This window comes from Pteronotus mesoamericanus, unplaced genomic scaffold (genome assembly GCF_021234165.1).
Source record: "Pteronotus mesoamericanus isolate MK-2021 breed Mesoamerican mustached bat unplaced genomic scaffold, CSHL_Meso_final contig_1189, whole genome shotgun sequence".
Taxonomy (NCBI): Eukaryota; Metazoa; Chordata; class Mammalia; order Chiroptera; family Mormoopidae; genus Pteronotus; species Pteronotus mesoamericanus.
The window spans coordinates 1174900-1192320 of NW_026555038.1; the positions used below are offsets into that span (position 1 = coordinate 1174900).

General features: G+C 36.1%; 1 protein-coding gene across 1 annotated transcript in view; it reads right to left on the reverse strand.

Annotated features, from left to right (window-relative positions):
- Positions 1-16972, reverse strand: part of IPO7 (importin 7) — a 56953-nt gene extending 39981 nt beyond the window's left edge. Inside the window, exons 1-2 of the mRNA XM_054582923.1 lie at positions 16727-16972; positions 2293-2374 (exon numbers count right to left, since the gene is read on the reverse strand). Of these exons, the coding sequence (XP_054438898.1) occupies positions 2293-2374; positions 16727-16810 (166 nt within the window). The 5' untranslated portion in view covers positions 16811-16972. The remainder of the gene's footprint in view (positions 1-2292; positions 2375-16726) is intronic.
- Between the last annotated feature and the right edge of the window lie 449 nt (positions 16973-17421).

The window sequence follows — 17421 nt, forward strand, 5'->3', positions numbered from 1 at the left end:
GGGGGTCTCTCTCTCTCTCATTTGTAAAATGCTGATTTGGAATTTTAAAGGTTGTTTGGTTCAACAAGTGAGAACTGCACTTCAAGAATCTCATGATTCACAGCCTACTCCATCCAGAATGAACTCTACTACAAACACAGAATCTTTCAAAGTCTAGCAGATGATACCACCATATGCCATACACTACCAAGTACCATTCAAATATTTCAAAGATATAACTTTCAAAGTAATGATCATATTTTTAAAATGTTTAACAGTTCCATAGTTTGGTTGCTTATGGTTTTGTAATACTAAAGAAATATTTCCTAGTACAATTTTCATTTTACTCCACAGATACCCTGGACTACCAGAAAGATGAATAGACAGAACAAGTGGATTGTAGAGCAAATTAAGTCTGAAACATTGCTGTAGGAAAAAATGACAAAACTTGAAGCTGTTCTGCTTAGGGAAGATCGTGAGAAGGCATGGTTCTTTGGGAAAGACAATAATCCTGAGAAAAATAAGAGACAGCAAGAAAAGGGAAGAGCAAATATGAGATGGATTGACTCCACAAAAGAAGCCATAGGCACAATTCTATATGAGCTGAGCAGGGCTGTTGAGGACAAGATATTATGGACATCACTCATTCATAGGGTAACAGGGAGTCACAGCCACGTAATACACATAATCAAGTCTCTAAAATTTGTTAAGGTCCCTTCTAAATACCAAACACTTTGAAAATCTTAGTAAAAATTTGAGATTCAAAGGCAAAGATTCTTATCTTAAAAATAACCAAATAAGAAAATGTCAACTTCATTAGTAAAAAAAAGAGCAACCGTTAAAACGTTAAAGCAACCTTCTCCTACTTATTTAGAGATGTGTTAACAAGATTTACTGCTGGCCAGAGTCCAGTTAAATTACTATATTTTATAGGTACAAAAAAAGTTCCATTATTGTGTAACTCAATATGCCAAATTTTAAAAAAATCATAACAATGACATTCATTCATTTATTTATTGAGTACCCTCAGTGTGCCAGGCAATATTTCAGGCCCTGGGAATACAACTATTAATGAAACAGACCCGAGATTAAATTCTAATAATTAAGAAATAGTTCACTGCATATAGCACATTATGGTAAATTATTTAGCCATTAAAATTTAATTTCTGCCATGACCAGTGTGACTCAACTGGGCATTGTCCTACAAAGTGAATGAAGGTCACCAGTTTGATTCCCAGTCAGGTCACACATCTGGATTGTAGATTTGGTCCCTGGTTGCAGTGAATGCAAGTGGCAGCCAATCGGGTTTCCCTCCCACATAGGTGCTTCTTTCCCTCCCTTCCCCCTCTCTAAATATACATAAAATCTTTGAAAAATACACACACACACACACCACTTTTAAGACCTATGTAAAGAAAAGGCAAATGCTTACTATACACTAAAGCAAAAAAATATATATATTTTTAAACAAATTGGTATAAGAGAATAAAAGAGCAAAAAAATACCATCAGAATATGTGTTTTTTTCTAGATGATGAAATTATTAGTACTTTATAGTTCCTGTAAAATTTATATATCTGCAATGAAATTACATAGTAAAACATAAAGATGTTAAGTGCATTATTTTCTAGACTAACATAATATCAGTAGTGTCGTATTTTCAGACTTTGATACTGAGGGAATTGCTCAGTATCTCACTAAAACCTGAACTAAGAAATAGTACTCTTTAAATTGTTGGAATAAACAATAAATGCAAACAGCTGTTAAAAAACAATTGCCTATACAAAGAATCATTTAAAAAAATTTTTTTTATCCTACCCTGAGCACATTTTTTCATTGCCTTTAGAGAGAGAAGAGGAAGGGAGAGAGAGAAAAACATAGATGTAAGAGAGAAGCATCAGCTGGTTGCCTCCTGCATGTGTCCAGAGGGAGGGGTCCCAAAGGGGGATTGTATGCACCCAGATGAGGTCAAACCTGCAACCCAGGTATGTATCCTGACTAGGAATTGAACCCATAACCCTTCCATTAAGGGATGATGCTCCAACCAACTGAGCCACACTGGCAAGGGCTAAACAAAGAACCTTTTAATAAACCCCATCAGTTTCTCTTTTAATTCAATGAAATATTACATTCTTTTAAACTCTGCCACCTAATATCAAGATTCCTGCTATTTGTAGTAAACACATGAGGGGAAACTGATTTTGAGGGAAGAAAATCACTGGAGAGCCACCCCAAGGTACTTCTGCTATTCATCTATGAATCTTTTAAACAATAATGTTTACATATACTCAAGAAAATAATTCAGGAAACTTGCCTGCTTGTCTCACAGGTAAATCCAGTTGTTCCGACATAGTAATCTGAAGCAGTGTCGAAACAAAATTCATAGACTTGTGTGCCTACAAACAAAAACACATTATTTTAAATTTCAGCAAACAAATATTCTCAGTACTTTATTCCACCACTCGGTGACAATAAGCCCAGACTTATTTCCTGTCACTCACCTACAATAACAAAAAAATTTAACATCCTAATTCTTACAACATTTTGGATGTCTGCATTTGCCTGTATTCTGCTGCACTTCCCATATACGCCGGTTAGCATTCTTAACCTACACTGGTGGCAGCAGACCAAAAACAATATTCTCTGTGATACTTGTTTCCCCAATTCAGTAATAATTTTTCCATAGAAACAGTCTATTAAATGGCTAGAAACAAACTAAATCAGTAAAAAATCAACCTGGGGGTTAGTTTAAAGGTGCTAATAATATTTTATTTCTTAATATGGCTGTGTTATATAAGTGTGTTCTGTTTGTAAAAATTAATCAACTGTACCCTTATGACCATTTTTTTGTATGGATGTTTTATTTCAGTAGAAAATTAAAAATCAGTAACTCTGAACATTCAATACAAGTTGGATATAAACTATGTAATGATAATTTAATAAATACATTTATAAGCAAATACAATGCAACATACACAGAAAATGAAATACACCGAAAATGCTAAGTTATCTCTGGAGTGGTGGGATTAGAGAGGAGTTATCTTTTATATAGTTTCTATTTTCCAAAATGTATACTCTATACCTGGGTCACTTTCATTAACACTACAAAAAAGTTAATTAATGATTCCTAAACCTGTCATATTTGTTTCTAACATTTTTATTTTAAAGATTTCATTAATTTATTTTTAGAGAGAGGAGAAGAGAGGAAGGGAAACACCAATGACACAAAGATTTGTTGCCTCTTGCATGTGACCCAAGGGGACTGAACCTGCACTCAGGGATGTACCCTGACCAGGAATCAAACCTGCAACCTTTCACTTTGTGGAAGAATGCCTAACCAACTGCCTGTCATAGTTGTTTCTAACAGTTTTCAAAAGAACTGAACCTTCAAGTTAAATTCCCTCCTTGTATGATTTCTCAGTTTCACTCCTTCTCCCCCAATTTAGCCACCTCATCTGGGCTAAAGACGACATCTTTGGCCCCCAATGTCATCTCCTCCTTCCAGCCCATGTTTTTAGTATTTTTCTGCACGTTTACATTAACAGTGACTTTTATTTTAGTTTTTTACAGCCTTCCCCTACCCATAAGCATTCTTCAAAACAAAAATTTCCGTTTGGATATAAAAATTTCTTCCACATTAGAACCTAGAATGATACTCTTACTCATTCAGTCACTCCTAAAATTAGTCATCAAAATGTTCTTGGTGCAAGACACCATGCCAGGAGCTGAGAACAAAACAAATAAGGCGCCTTGACCCTGTGGAAACTTAAAGAGTTTAATAAAGGAAAACAAGGTAAACAGTTAATTGCAATAAAGTATAATGAAGAAGTAGAGGACAAAGTGGAAGAAACAAAAGAATTTCCTGAAATTTAATATAATCTAGAATTCCCCTTAAAGAAGAACCTCTTAAATTTAAGATCAGAACAGGAGTAATTAAATGGATGAAGGGGAGTTATTTGCCCTTTCCCTTGCTCTAAACAGATCTGAACACAGTTAACCACACTGCTAGTTTCTTGAAACACCCTCCCATCTACACAATTCATACTTCACTTTTCCTGGTCCTTTCTCAGGCTCCTTTGCTGGTTTCTTATCCTATTTAATCTGTAAATGCTAGATAGAACCTGGTGATAGGACTCAAGTCATAGGGTGTCTTTTCCATTCCCCAGCTGATTTTATCCAACCCATCTTTAAACAAAATGTCAAATGGTATTCCAGTCCAAATCATTTTAACAGATTTAACAGATTTAACATCCCTACCTTCATTACCCCAAACTTCTCACACTTACTATGGTCAATGTATCTTTTCCCCTAAAAGCTGTGGCTCTGTTTCCTTGCACCATTTCATCACTATCCTCACAGTTACTCACGCCATAAACCTGAATGTCATTTTTAATACTTTCCTATTCAATATATCAGGCCCTGTTAATTCTATCCCAAAATGTTTATATAGTCAATACATCCACTTTCTCCATTCCCATCAACACCAACCTAGTCCTGGCTTTACATCTGCCTTTCCTATCAATTAGAATTTAAATTCCATGAGTAGCCTACAAAGGACACTACTATCCATACTATGACTATGGCACATTTTAAAATAATTGATTTGAGAGAGAGAGAGAGAGAGAGAGAGAGAGAGAGAGAGAGAGAGAAACATTGATTTGTTGTTCCACTTACTCATGTATTCACTGATTGATTCTTGCATGTGCCCTGACCAGGAATAAAATGTGCAACCTTGGTGGATGGGGACAACACTCTAACCAACTGAGCTACCCAGCCAGGACCATTATGGACTTTTAAGGCCACTTATATTTCAGAATATATCTTATCTTCTACATCAAATTATGAACTCCTAAAAGGGACCTCTGGAATCAGACAGTTTTGGTAATAAATACAGTGTAGGGCAAACATAGATTTACAGTTGTGAGTCTGCGAAACACAAGAGTTTATTCTTGTATTATTATTTATTAATTACGGTATTACTTTCCATGTGAACTGTAAACCTACATTTGCCCCACCCTATACAGGTGACATCACTTTTTACATTTTTAACTCCTGAGCTTCAGGAAATCTAAGTCTTAATTACAAAATCAGTATAGCAAAATCTACTTTACAGGATGGCTGTAAGGAATAAATAACATATGGAAAACATTTTAGCAAATATCAGGATAAAACAAATGTTTCTATAATCATACATAGTACAATCTCATTTTTTTCCAGGGAGTATGTACTGAAACCAGTAGGGCATAAACTAAATACTGCCAAATCAATCTGTAGTTCCTTAAATCACCTATAAAGTACAGCATATGTGGTTTTATATACAAGAGGGGGACCCCCCCAAAAAACCTAGAATTATCTTCTGGCAGGCAGGAATTTTATAATACAGGCTTCCTCCTCTAGGTGAGTTTTCTAGGAATCCATCTGTATCAGTTTATCAGCTGGCATTTTTGTGAGAGGCTACGTTTGGCTTCAGTGAATTTTTTTGAAGACTCTTTCAACGCATTTGCCCATTTCATGATGGGTGATTTAAAAGCACACCTGCCCACACCATGCTGTGTGTTCAGCAGTTTTTGATCACCCCTCCCAAAAAAACCCAGCATGAACCCTGTGCCCCACCCTCAATATTCACCCAATCTTGCCCCAGCGACTTTTTTTTTGTTTCCCCAGATCAAACAAGTCCTAAAGGGAAATGTTTTTCCAGTGAGGAACGGGTGAAACAAAAAACAGCAGAAGCAGTAAAATGCATCAAAATCAATTAGTTCAAAAATTGTTCTGAGCAGTGGAAAAAACATCTTGCTAGGTGTAGTGCATGCAATGGACAGTATTTTGAAGGTGACTGAAGTTTAAACATGTAAGAATAAATACACAATGTTTTCTAAATAAATTCTACTTATTTTGGGGTCCCCTCTCATACAACACTTGGAGGTCATAATACTGCAGTTGTTTCGTTTTGTTTTTTCCTGAGTTGAAAAGACTGCTTTCTATGATTGGAGCCCCAAGTGAAGTTATTTATTGGTTTATAGTTAGGAGTCATATTAAAACAACCACAATCACCACTGTCATTGTTGGCTGGATAGCTACATGTGACTTAAAGTGAGCGTATGCTACTTACTATATTTTCCTACAGTACATCAGGTATCTATAAATGTTACATTAACAAAGGACCTTTACCAATTGCTAACTTCTTAAGGTTTAAATATAAAAAATTAAAACTGCCCTGGCCAGTGTGCCACAGTTGGAATGTCGTCCTGTACATCAAAAGATTGGGAGTTTGGTCCTGGTCAGGGCATGTATGAGAGGCAACCAACCAATACCTCTCTCCCTCTCTCATCAAGAAACACATTTTAAAAAAATTTTTAAAATAAAACTGTAAGAGTAATTGAAGGAAGCCAAGTTATCTGTTTTTATTATTTTAGTGGGGGAAAATCTAACCATGACACCAGAGGCTCAAAGCCAGAAAAGTTTTAGTATCAAGTGGATAAAATGTGAAACTTTTATATGCTCCCCCCATCAGTATAAACAATATAAAAGAGAAAGGAAAACATCTGCAACATTTGAGGAAGAGCTAATCACTCAGAAAATAAAAAACAAAAGAAGTAAGTAGCAAATATGTCTAAGTAAATTACAAAAGAATTAGTACAAGTGGATAGGATAGTCCTACCACAAAACAATATATGCACTACACCACAGTGCTGATGAGGATGTGAAAAAAAATACGGAATTCAAACAGGGCTGGTAGATGTATAATGGTACAACCATTATGGAAAACTGGCAGTTTCTAACACGTACCTACTTTACAACCAAGCAATTTCACTCTTATATATCCAAGAGAAATAAAGTGTTTATGCCCACAATAATACCTGCCTTCTGACAAGTGAAGTTATAAACAAACTGTGGTACAACTCACACAATGAAATACTATATAATACCTTAAAAAAATAAAACCAAACTAGAAAATCAAGCAAAAAATATCAATCTCAAAAACATGTTGAGAAAGAAGCCAGACTACTTGGGTATATACCATGTGATTCTATTCTATGTACATGAAGTTCAAGAACAAGCAAATCTAATCTATAGTTAACAAAAGTCATAATAATGCTAACCTGAAGGAGGAAAGATATTGAGTGAGAAGAGTCTCAAGGGAAAGTTAGTTGTCGGCTAATGGAAATGCTACATGTACCTTGATGTGGATAGTGGTTATCTAGTAAAATTGAGCTGTACATATTTTTGAGCTTTCTATTACATGTAAATCATCCCTAAATTAAAAAAAAAAAAATTACTTTTGCCAGAACACTCATAGCATTGCTATTCATAATAGCCCAAAAGTGGAGAAACAACCCACATGTTCATCAATTGATGGATAAGCAAAATGTGGTGTACCCGTACATATAATGGACTATTACTTGGTAATAAAAAGAATGAAGTACTGACACATGCTACGACATGCATAAACCTTAAAACCATTATGCTACATGAAAGAAGCCAGTCACAAAAGAACATACAGTGTGAGTTAGTTTATATGAAATGTTCAGAATAGGCAAATCTATATAGACAGAAAATAGCACAGGTGAGGGAGTATAGGGGAAGATAGGAAATGACAGATAATGGGTATGGGGTTTCTTTACTTTTAAACTGATTTTTAGAGAGAGGAAGGGGGGGTGAGGGGAGAGAGAAAGGTAGAGGAGGGGGACACCAATTGGCCACTCCACTTACTTATGCATTCATTGGTTGATTCTTGTGTGTGCCCTGATTGGGGATGAACTCCACAGCCTTGGCAGGTGCTTTAACCAACTGAGCTATGTGGTCAGGGAGGGGTTTTCTTTTGGGGGTGATAAAAATATTCTAAAGTTTGTAGTGATGACTGCATAACTCTGAAATAATCTGAAAGTGCAACTGATGAAAAGTGTTACTTTCAGACAACTGAGCTAGATAGACTAAGGTTAATTTTAAGAAGGAAATGATATTTCCACGAGTGGGACTAGAACAAGCAAACAAACTCAAACTGGGACATCTATCTACTTGCCCCATACAAATTTCCATCCTGCTGAAATTCCTAATGTAGGAAACTTGTGTTCTTCCAAAGAATGTAAAAAATGGATTTAAAGTAACACTAAATATCAAACACCAGAATCTCAAGAAAACTGAAAAAGTGGATTACCAGTTGGAGCTGGGACAGGAGATTAACTGTAAACTGGAAGGAGTAATTACTGGATTAATGAAAATGTTCCAAACTTGGATTGTGGTGATGGTTGTACCACTAAATAAATCTACTAAAATCACTGATTTTCACCTAAAACAGCTGAATTTTATGCAATGTAAATTACACCTTAATAAAGTTTAAAAGTGGAAAAAAGACCATTATAAAACACAGATGAAATAAAAACATACATTACATATTCAAATTAGGTATAACCATTCTTCTAATCATTGGCTGTTCATCAACTTTCTGGAATTCTTGGGTCTACCAAACTATCACATATAAGAAATCTCTACCACATATTAACTATTATTACATTTATCATGTATAAAAAGATCTTTATAGTTTTATGGTAATTTAAAAAGGAACAAGTAAAAATATCACCAGATCAATCTTTAATGCAAAAACTCTTTAAAATTTGAGTAATTACGGTATTATTCCCAACAGTTGGGCAAAAACTGATATAGTCCTCAGAAGATGCTACAATAAATATTTTATGAGTCAAAGTATAAATGTAACTTCTGAATGCTGGCACTAATTACAGGACCCAGAACTATAGCAACAAATGGGCCAGGTCATTATACATCATTAAATACAGCTAAAACGACCAATACTCAAGTTTAAAAGCTGCTAAGCATAACACAAAAACATTTCTAGACAATTTCTTACCTTTAATTATCTGTCATCAACCCAGATAATCCAATATGCACCCTCAATACATCTAATTAAAATTCTCAAGGGTCCCAACCCCATCTCCATCTCTCTTAACTCCACTCACTAATACTTACAAGGTGCCAGACACTATAGAGATAAAAGATCACTATTAAGATAGGTTGGTAAATAAATTCTAATCAGACTACCAGGTAAAATTTTGAGTTAGATCCTAAAGGACTTAAACCCACAGAAATGGGGAGAAAGATTCTTACAAGGGAAGACGGCATGGATTCTGTTAAAGAAATTATTAAGAGAATGAAAAGAGAATAGTGAAAGAAAAATGAATAGGCAAATTGTGACTACATCAAGATCTAGTAAATGTGAACTTTTGGGGGCAAAGTTTTTACATGACCATATCTGTGCTGCAGGAAGGTAAGGTCTTGAAGCAATAAAAAGGATCTAATTCTAGGATACATGCCCACAAAATATTACAAGTAGGAAACTATTATTGCTACAATATAGGTAATAATGGACTTGAAAAACTTATACTCCACAGGCAGCTTCCCTTACTCTCCCAAATAAAGCCTAACCTTACAAAAGAAAAAATATATGAAAAACAAAATCTATCCACATAAACACTCCCCTGACCCTACAACCCTTTTAACCTACTCCCTTGCTAGCATTTCCACTCAGTGACCCTGTAACCTGAAATCGCTTTCTCCAACCTTACCAATATTTTAAAAGCTTTCTCCCCCAAAAGTCATTTTACTTTAACCTCTCCTCACTTAGAAATGTCAACAACCTTTTTTTCCCCTAATAGCTTTTTACTTAGTATCAAAGTAATTCATGTTTACTGGTAGAAAATTTATAAAATATTTTTAAGGAAAAAGAAAACTACCGTATTTTGTTGTGTATAATGTGCTCCTGTGTATAGTGCACACCCATGCTTTTGGTCCAAACTTTCAGGAAAAAAAAAATCTTTTGTTTTAATTATCTAGTTAAATTTTTTATTTATCTATATTTAGATACCTGTTTTTTTGTATTATAAAGGAATTTGAGCATTTATTTTTTAACATATTATGGTACAAGTTTTATGTAATAATTACAAGACACAAGAACAGATACAAGGTATTTCAGATACTACCCATGTATAACGTACATCCTTATTTTTCTCTCAAAAATTTGAGCAAAAAAGTATGCATTACACACGGCAAAATAGGGTGAATTGCCCACAACTAACCTTCTTACTTGAAATTCCTTTCACTGGCTTTCTTCTACTTTTATGCACAATTCTCCGGTCTCCTTTTTCCTATGTTTCTCAAACTCCATAAAATGGGCACAGCCCAAAGTGTAGCCCTTTAGCCCACACCTCACCCCTGGATCATACTCACTCTCAATTCACCTGCAGAAAAAAAATTAACTTTTCCACTGATGCCTTTTCTCTAAAGCTTCATTTCCACATTCCTAATTGTCTGCTGGACATTTTCTCCTGGATGATTATCAGTACATCAAACCAGACTTAAAACTTAAATCCTATTTTCTCCCATTATCAGTTTCCCCTCCAGATCCACATTTTTCCTAGAGTAAGGAACATCTTACACTTGAAGAGGTTACTACTCTTAAGGTTACTGTTTATTATTTCACTCCATTGGAATGAAATCAATGAGCTACTATACTTCCTTAAATCAGCTACTGCACTTTAAACACCATTTATAAGGAAGAGAGAGGCTTAAGGGCACTGTGACATCAGAGTTTACATAAAATGAATACAACCAAATAATTTCAAGAGTCCAGGGATTTCTAACCTTTCTACTTTACTAAAGAATTTGATAAAGGCAAATACTTTATTTCACCCACATGCAATATGACATAGAGTGAGGTTAAGTCATCATAGTGGTAGAATCAGGAATGAGGCTCTTCACTGTGTCCTCTTGCCTTTCATTAAATAGTAGTAATACTTAAATGCGTTTCAACTAGGGAGTTTTATAACTTTTAAATTATAAATTACTTAGTGACCAAAAGAAAATCCCACTTTAAATCAAACTTATTAATGTGCCACAGACAGTAACAAATAATAAGTAAAATGATACATATGCATCTAATAATCTGAAAAACAAATTTGTTTTCTTACAAATATTAATATAGTGCTATCTTCCTTTCAGATCTTTAACATGCTATGTCACTGAATAACTTCCTGTCTAACAGCCAAAGTATCCAGGGACCTTCCTTCTTCCAAATTCAACACCAAATCTACTTAGCAATATATATTTTAAAATCCTCAACCAAGGATTTCTTAAATTATTGACTTTAGAGAGCAGAAGTGGGAGAGAAAGAAAAAAGATCGATGTGAGAAAGAAACATCAATTGGTTGCCTCCTGTGCGCACCCCAAGCAGGGATCCAACCACAACCTAGGTATGTGCCCTGACCGGGAATGAACCCCCAACCTTTTGGTGTAGGAGATGACACTCCAAACACCTGAGCCACCCAGCCAGGGCAAACCTCATTAAATTTTAGGCAGGGCAGCAATAGTCTTAGGAGAGGAATTTTATCTCCTCAGACTACATACAATGTCTATATATATCCTTAAAAATATTTTGCTAATCTCTAGACATGCCAAATTGTCGTATAAATATGCTGTCATTCTGCACTTTTCCAGATCCAAGATTTCCATTAATTAAACACTGCATAAGTCTTTCAATAAAATTAACCATTTATAAATAAAATACATAACTTACAGTAGTAATAGTAACCATTTGTGAAGATCCCTTAAGTGACTCAGACTAGTTTATGAATTTTAATAACAAGAAACTGATCAAACCTAATACCACTTACTTTTTCACACACAGAATGTGAGGAAACAGTATTTCTGCCTCCACAACCACTTTTAGCACCTTAGGCTTAGGAATGTGGGTTTAAAAGACTGCTAGGCAAGCCTCCTAATTCCACTTAGGGCGTTTTTCTTGGCTGCAAGTATAAGAGAGGGAATACTGACGCTGAGATCAAATCTGCCTTAACCAAAGTCAAATTTAGTTGTTTCCTCATCTAAAACTTATTGGTAGCTCTATTATAAACCTGACCACAGGTATGTATCATGAGGGCTATTTGTGAGAAAACAAATTTGTTTTTCAGATTATTAGATTATATGTATCATTTTACTTATTTGTTCCTGTCTGTGACACATTAATAAGTTTGATTTAAAGTGGGATTTTCCTTTAGTCACTAAGTAATTTATAATTTAAAAGTTATAAAACTCCCTAGTTGAAAAGCATTTAAGTATTACTACTATTTAATGACCATGAAGCTCCTTAAAGGTAGGAATCATGAATTTTTCATCTACAACTTAGCTCAGTGTTTAGTAGAAAGACATTACTATTACATGAACCAGACTGGAAATTGTCAGAGTATTTAAAAAAAAAAAAGTTTCCTAACATTATAATTAAAACTTCACTTGAAATGTGAGCTACATGACAACCAGGACTTTCGTCTTATGTGCAGTACTCGATCCCCAGCATCACAGATAGTACTGGATACGTGATAGGCACTCAAATATTTTTTAAATAACAGAAACAATTATTTGTTGAATGTCTACTCTCAGCTAATACTTCAGGGTTTAAAAATATATATATTGACCTAGCCCTCGCTGGTGTGGTTCAGTGGATTGAGTGTCAGCCTGAGAATCGAAAGGTTGCAGGTTCGATTCCCATTCACGGCACATACCTGGGTTGCAAGCCAGGTCCCCAGTCGGGGGGGCCTGTAAGAGGCAACCGATCGATGTACCTCTCACACACTGATGTTTCTCTTCCTCTATTTCTCCCTCCCTTCCTCTCTCTAAAAATAAATAAATAAATAAAATCTTTTAATAAAGTAAAACATATATCAATCTTAAGATTTGATTTCCACTGCAAATATATTTTTTAAAATCAATGATCTTTTAGAGTAGAAGGACAGCAATCACCTGGTTCAAATAAAATTAAAAGTTAAAATAAAATGTAAGGAAGACTATACAAGATTAGGTGTTAACCGAAAAAGAAAAAAGGAATGGAAAAAAAAAAGAATGAGTTTGAAGTTTACACATTACCCTAGACGGTCAGAGTGAGAAAAGATGGCATTTAGGATAGAATTTGTGAGATTTATGGATAGGAAAAATTTTAGTTTTAGGTGATAAGAGTGTAACAGGACACTGAAGCAGCATTGAGTGAAGGTCTGTCTGTATACAGAAAGGTTCACACTGAAGAACATTGGCAGTTAAAGTGGGAAGAGAGCAAAATTGTCTATTAAAATAATCTGCCAAAAACTTTCAGAGATATTTTACAATATCTATCTCATAAATGAAGAAACAAATATTTTTGAGTGTGTATGTATGTGGATGTGTACATAAAGGAAAGGAGAGCCTTTTATCCTCAAGAGCACATCATCTCTGGAACATAATAAACAATGTTGAATAAATGAGTATCAAATGTCAAGTTTTAGATTACCCAAATAAAGCAAATTTTTACAAACTGCACTTCTAGATATACAGAAATCAATTAATCTCAAAGAACAGAATTTAAGCAAGAAGTAACAGATCCCTGTAACACAAATCTACTTTAAAAATTCAAAGATGAGCACTCTTAACATTTCTGACTATTATCAAGTTCTCATTTCTCTTGCATTCAGCAAATATTTATTGAGAGTCTGTAAGGTGCCAGGCACTGTGCTTATAATTGTGCCAATGTTCATGTTACAGTACTGATATCTACTTAATGATGTTGGTGTCCAAAGAATATGTACTTGTGTTCTTTTTGTCATTAGTGCTGATCATTTTTCTGACCATTTTCTACTGAGATGTACCACTACTTGGTTAAGAGGGTAAGATAAAAAATAAAATGTATGGCATGTTAGATTGGTTAATCAACTGGCAGTTCAAATAATCTGGAGAACTTAGGTGCCAACACTTTCTGAAATTTTTTACATGCCATCATCTCATTCAACCCACACAACACAATGACATACATACTATAACTACTTTCATTTTATACACAGGAGGAAAAAATACTTAGATAGAGATCATTTACTTTCCCTAAGATGACCTCCTGAAACTCAAAAATTATACTGGGGAGAGTAAGTAAAATATAGATGATAAATCAGTGCTATAGAGAAAAACAAACAGGTGAAGGGAGATAAGGAGTGTGAAGTCTGGGAACTCATTAGTGATATGGAGACAGTTAAATGGTGATTAAGAGAAGTGAAAGAACAAGTCTGGGAGATAAATGAGTAATAGGGGCTCCAAGCAGATAGAATAGTTAAGTGTAATCACTTTAAGGCACGAGCACTTCTTTTAAAAAAAACTATTTGTACTGTAATACACTGAAAATATTTATAATTTTTATAGTTGGCTGAAGAGATTCACTCAAATGTCAATGATCTTTTAACTAAATGAATCAAAACATAGCTTTAGTTGAGACATCATGGAATGATTGGTTCTTCCTACCTTAACCAAGCAAGAAGATCCTGCCAGAAATAAAATATAACTTCCTCATTCTCACTAGTCAAGCTTCTTCAAGATCCATCTGGGATCTATTTCCTAAATCGAGGTTCTGCCGCAGAAAATTAAGCAAAAAGTATTTAAATGGAATCACTTCATTAAAATGAAGATTAGAGCCCTGGCTGGGTCATTCAGTTGATAGAGTATTTCTCCCATGTACCAAGGTTGTGGGTTCAATCCCCTAGCAGGGCACATACAAGAATGAACCAATGAATGCATAACTATGTGGAACAATAACCAAAAAAAAAAAAAAAAAAAAAAAAATCAGTGGTTCTCTCTCTTTCTAAAATCAGTAAATAAAAATTTTTAAAAACAACTGAAGTTAGAGATGAGAACAGATATTCTAAGAGAAGTTATCATAGGAAAATTACTAAAAAATATAGGTGTAATAACTGAAAGAGATTTACAAAATATAAATAGCCAACAATCACAGAAACACAGGCCAGATACCAAATTTTCTTTGATAGGATAAGCAAAGTTTGCTGTTCCACAGTATTCCAAAACCCTAACTGTAGCTTAGCAGTTAAGTAAAAAATGCTTTGCATACTACTTTGATTATTTATCTTCCAAAAACGCTGTGAAATACTTATCCCAGGTCTCTCTTACAAGATGTTAGTGCACAGAACTAGACATTCAATACCTACTTGAGGAATAAATATAGTCCACATTTGTGGGAAGTATTATTTATCCAATTTTTCTACAAGGGAACCAACTTTTTCTTTTAAATAATTTCAAAAATAATAACTATATGCAACTATGTTTAGTTAAAATAATGTGTTATTAGAGCAAGGCCATGGTAGAAATAACTATGACTAAACTTTTAGAATCTGTAGCCTTATATATGCATTAATACTTCATAAACAAAATAATGTTCCTCTTAGCCTATCACAAAATAAATCAAAATAAAGTGATGGGTAACGCCATAGTTTAGTAATGGTTCAAACTTGGAATTTGTTTCAACTCATTATCCTCCTAAGGCAACTGTGAGCCTAAGAATTTGAGTATCACCTTTGGTATTATCTAATTGTGGTCTCACTTACATGTAAAATAGACTTACTTTTTAAAAAAATAATTTCACATTTTATTTGTCTTAACTCTGTGGGTGGCACTCTTAAAATACAAGTTCCTTAGGGGCAGGGATCTCTAAAGCTCCATTGTACATGGAAGATGTTCAATTAGGAATACTCCTGCGGCTTCTAATTAAGTGAATATTTCATTTTTTTTGGTTTTTGTGTTTTTTTATTTTTTCTTTTGTTAAGTCAATGTCTTTAAGTGATTTACCTACCAAGAAGCATAAAAATAATTCAATTTCTATTTTAAAAAGAGGCTTCTTTCACGTAAAAAACATTTTTACACTAAACCTCACTAAAGCTGGCAATTCGGTAACACCAAAAGACAATTATTAACTGGCATAGGAAGTTACAGAGGTCTTTTTAAGAAGACTTTATAATATGAAAACATAAAAAGTTGGAATAACTTAAAAACAAAAAATGAAATTAAAGATAGAGCACTAAAATATCCACATAACAAGTCTGTTTTGCAAGGAGTGGTCCCCCCCAAAATACGGGGGGGACCCCTCAGCGAGTGGATAGGAAGTTTGGCACGTTTCAAGGCACTCTCACTTGACCGTCACAGCAATCCTGTGGCCTGATTTGATGAATGGGAAAAACTCTGCATCAAAAGGTTAAGCGACTCGCCCAAGGTCAGTCAGGAAATTAGTGTTGCAGCTCTACCTAGAAGGGTGCATTTCACCTCACTCCAACACAACGTCCTGCCTCCCCTACCGCCTCAGGTAGAGTGAATGAGACTCCTGCACTAACCTCAACTTGCTAAAGAAGCGGGTGAAAGCTTTCCTTAGCAGGTCAGCTGGAGGAAAGTTGTACAGGTCACCGATCAGCCCAATGAAGTGACATGCTGACAAGCGCAGCTCCCAAAGGTACAGCTCCGCTTTCCCAGAGCCCCTCCAAACCCCGCGCCAGCAAGACTGCTCCCGGAAACATCTGAAAAACCTCCCATTGAGTTTCGCCCCCTCCTGGGCGCGAGGAGCGAGAGGCAATGAGCCAGAGGACGGACGTCCACCCGACCCAGCCATGTGTCCAGCCCGTCACGCCCGCCTCGCCTTAGCCGGCTCCTCGTGCCTCGACCGCAGCCAGAGGCCCAGCTCAGGATCCGACGCAAAGACTGTCTGGGCCGCCGTCACTACCACCATAGCAGCCTGAGGCGCCCTGGTGTGGCAGTCGCCGTCAGGTCCCCGCCCCACCTCTCCAGTTGGGCCCCTCAGCGACGCCGTCCGCGTCTCTAGCCAGGCCCAGAGGGATCGGCCTGCCACAGTGCGCCCGCCCGCCCGCCCGCCGCCGCCAGCCCGGCGTCCTTACTTCATTGAGCTGGCGCTCCGCGGCCTCACGCAGGGCTGGGTCCATGGTGCCCCGCAGGGCCTCTATAATAGTGTTGGGGTCCATCGCAGCGCGGACTCGCTAAAACCCAAGGCTCGGGTGCTTCTGAGCCAGAAACAGCGCCGCTCACTGCGCACATGGACCCGCCGCGCTCCGCAGCGGTAACCGGCGCGAAAGGAAAGAGAAGCGCCAAAGGCCCGGATAGAACCTCTTCCCCTCGGCGTGGAGGCGGGAGATGCTCTAGAACTTCCTGTCGGCGCGCCGCGGAGCACCTTGGGATGTGTAGTTAGCTCATGCAATCCGCAGCCCACGTGGTCCTGAGCTGTCACTCACGCAGAGAAGTCTTGCTATTCAACAACAACAACAACAAAAAGTTCAGGCTGCACGGAAAGTTAAAACAATCAGTTAAAAATATTTGACATAATAATATATTTTTGGTGACTATAAAGTGAATCTGATGCAATGAGTGATGCAATCTATTGTTAGTAGCTGCGTATTGAAGGAAAGCTTTTCAAAAGCAATTTGAGACGGTGTTTCTCTATGCCGTAAAAGTGTTCATAATCTTTGACCCAAGTAATCCCATTTGAGACCATCCTAAGGAAAAAAACACAAAAGATTGAACTTTATGTGGGAAAGGTATTTATCACATTACATAGTTATTATAATCACCAAATACT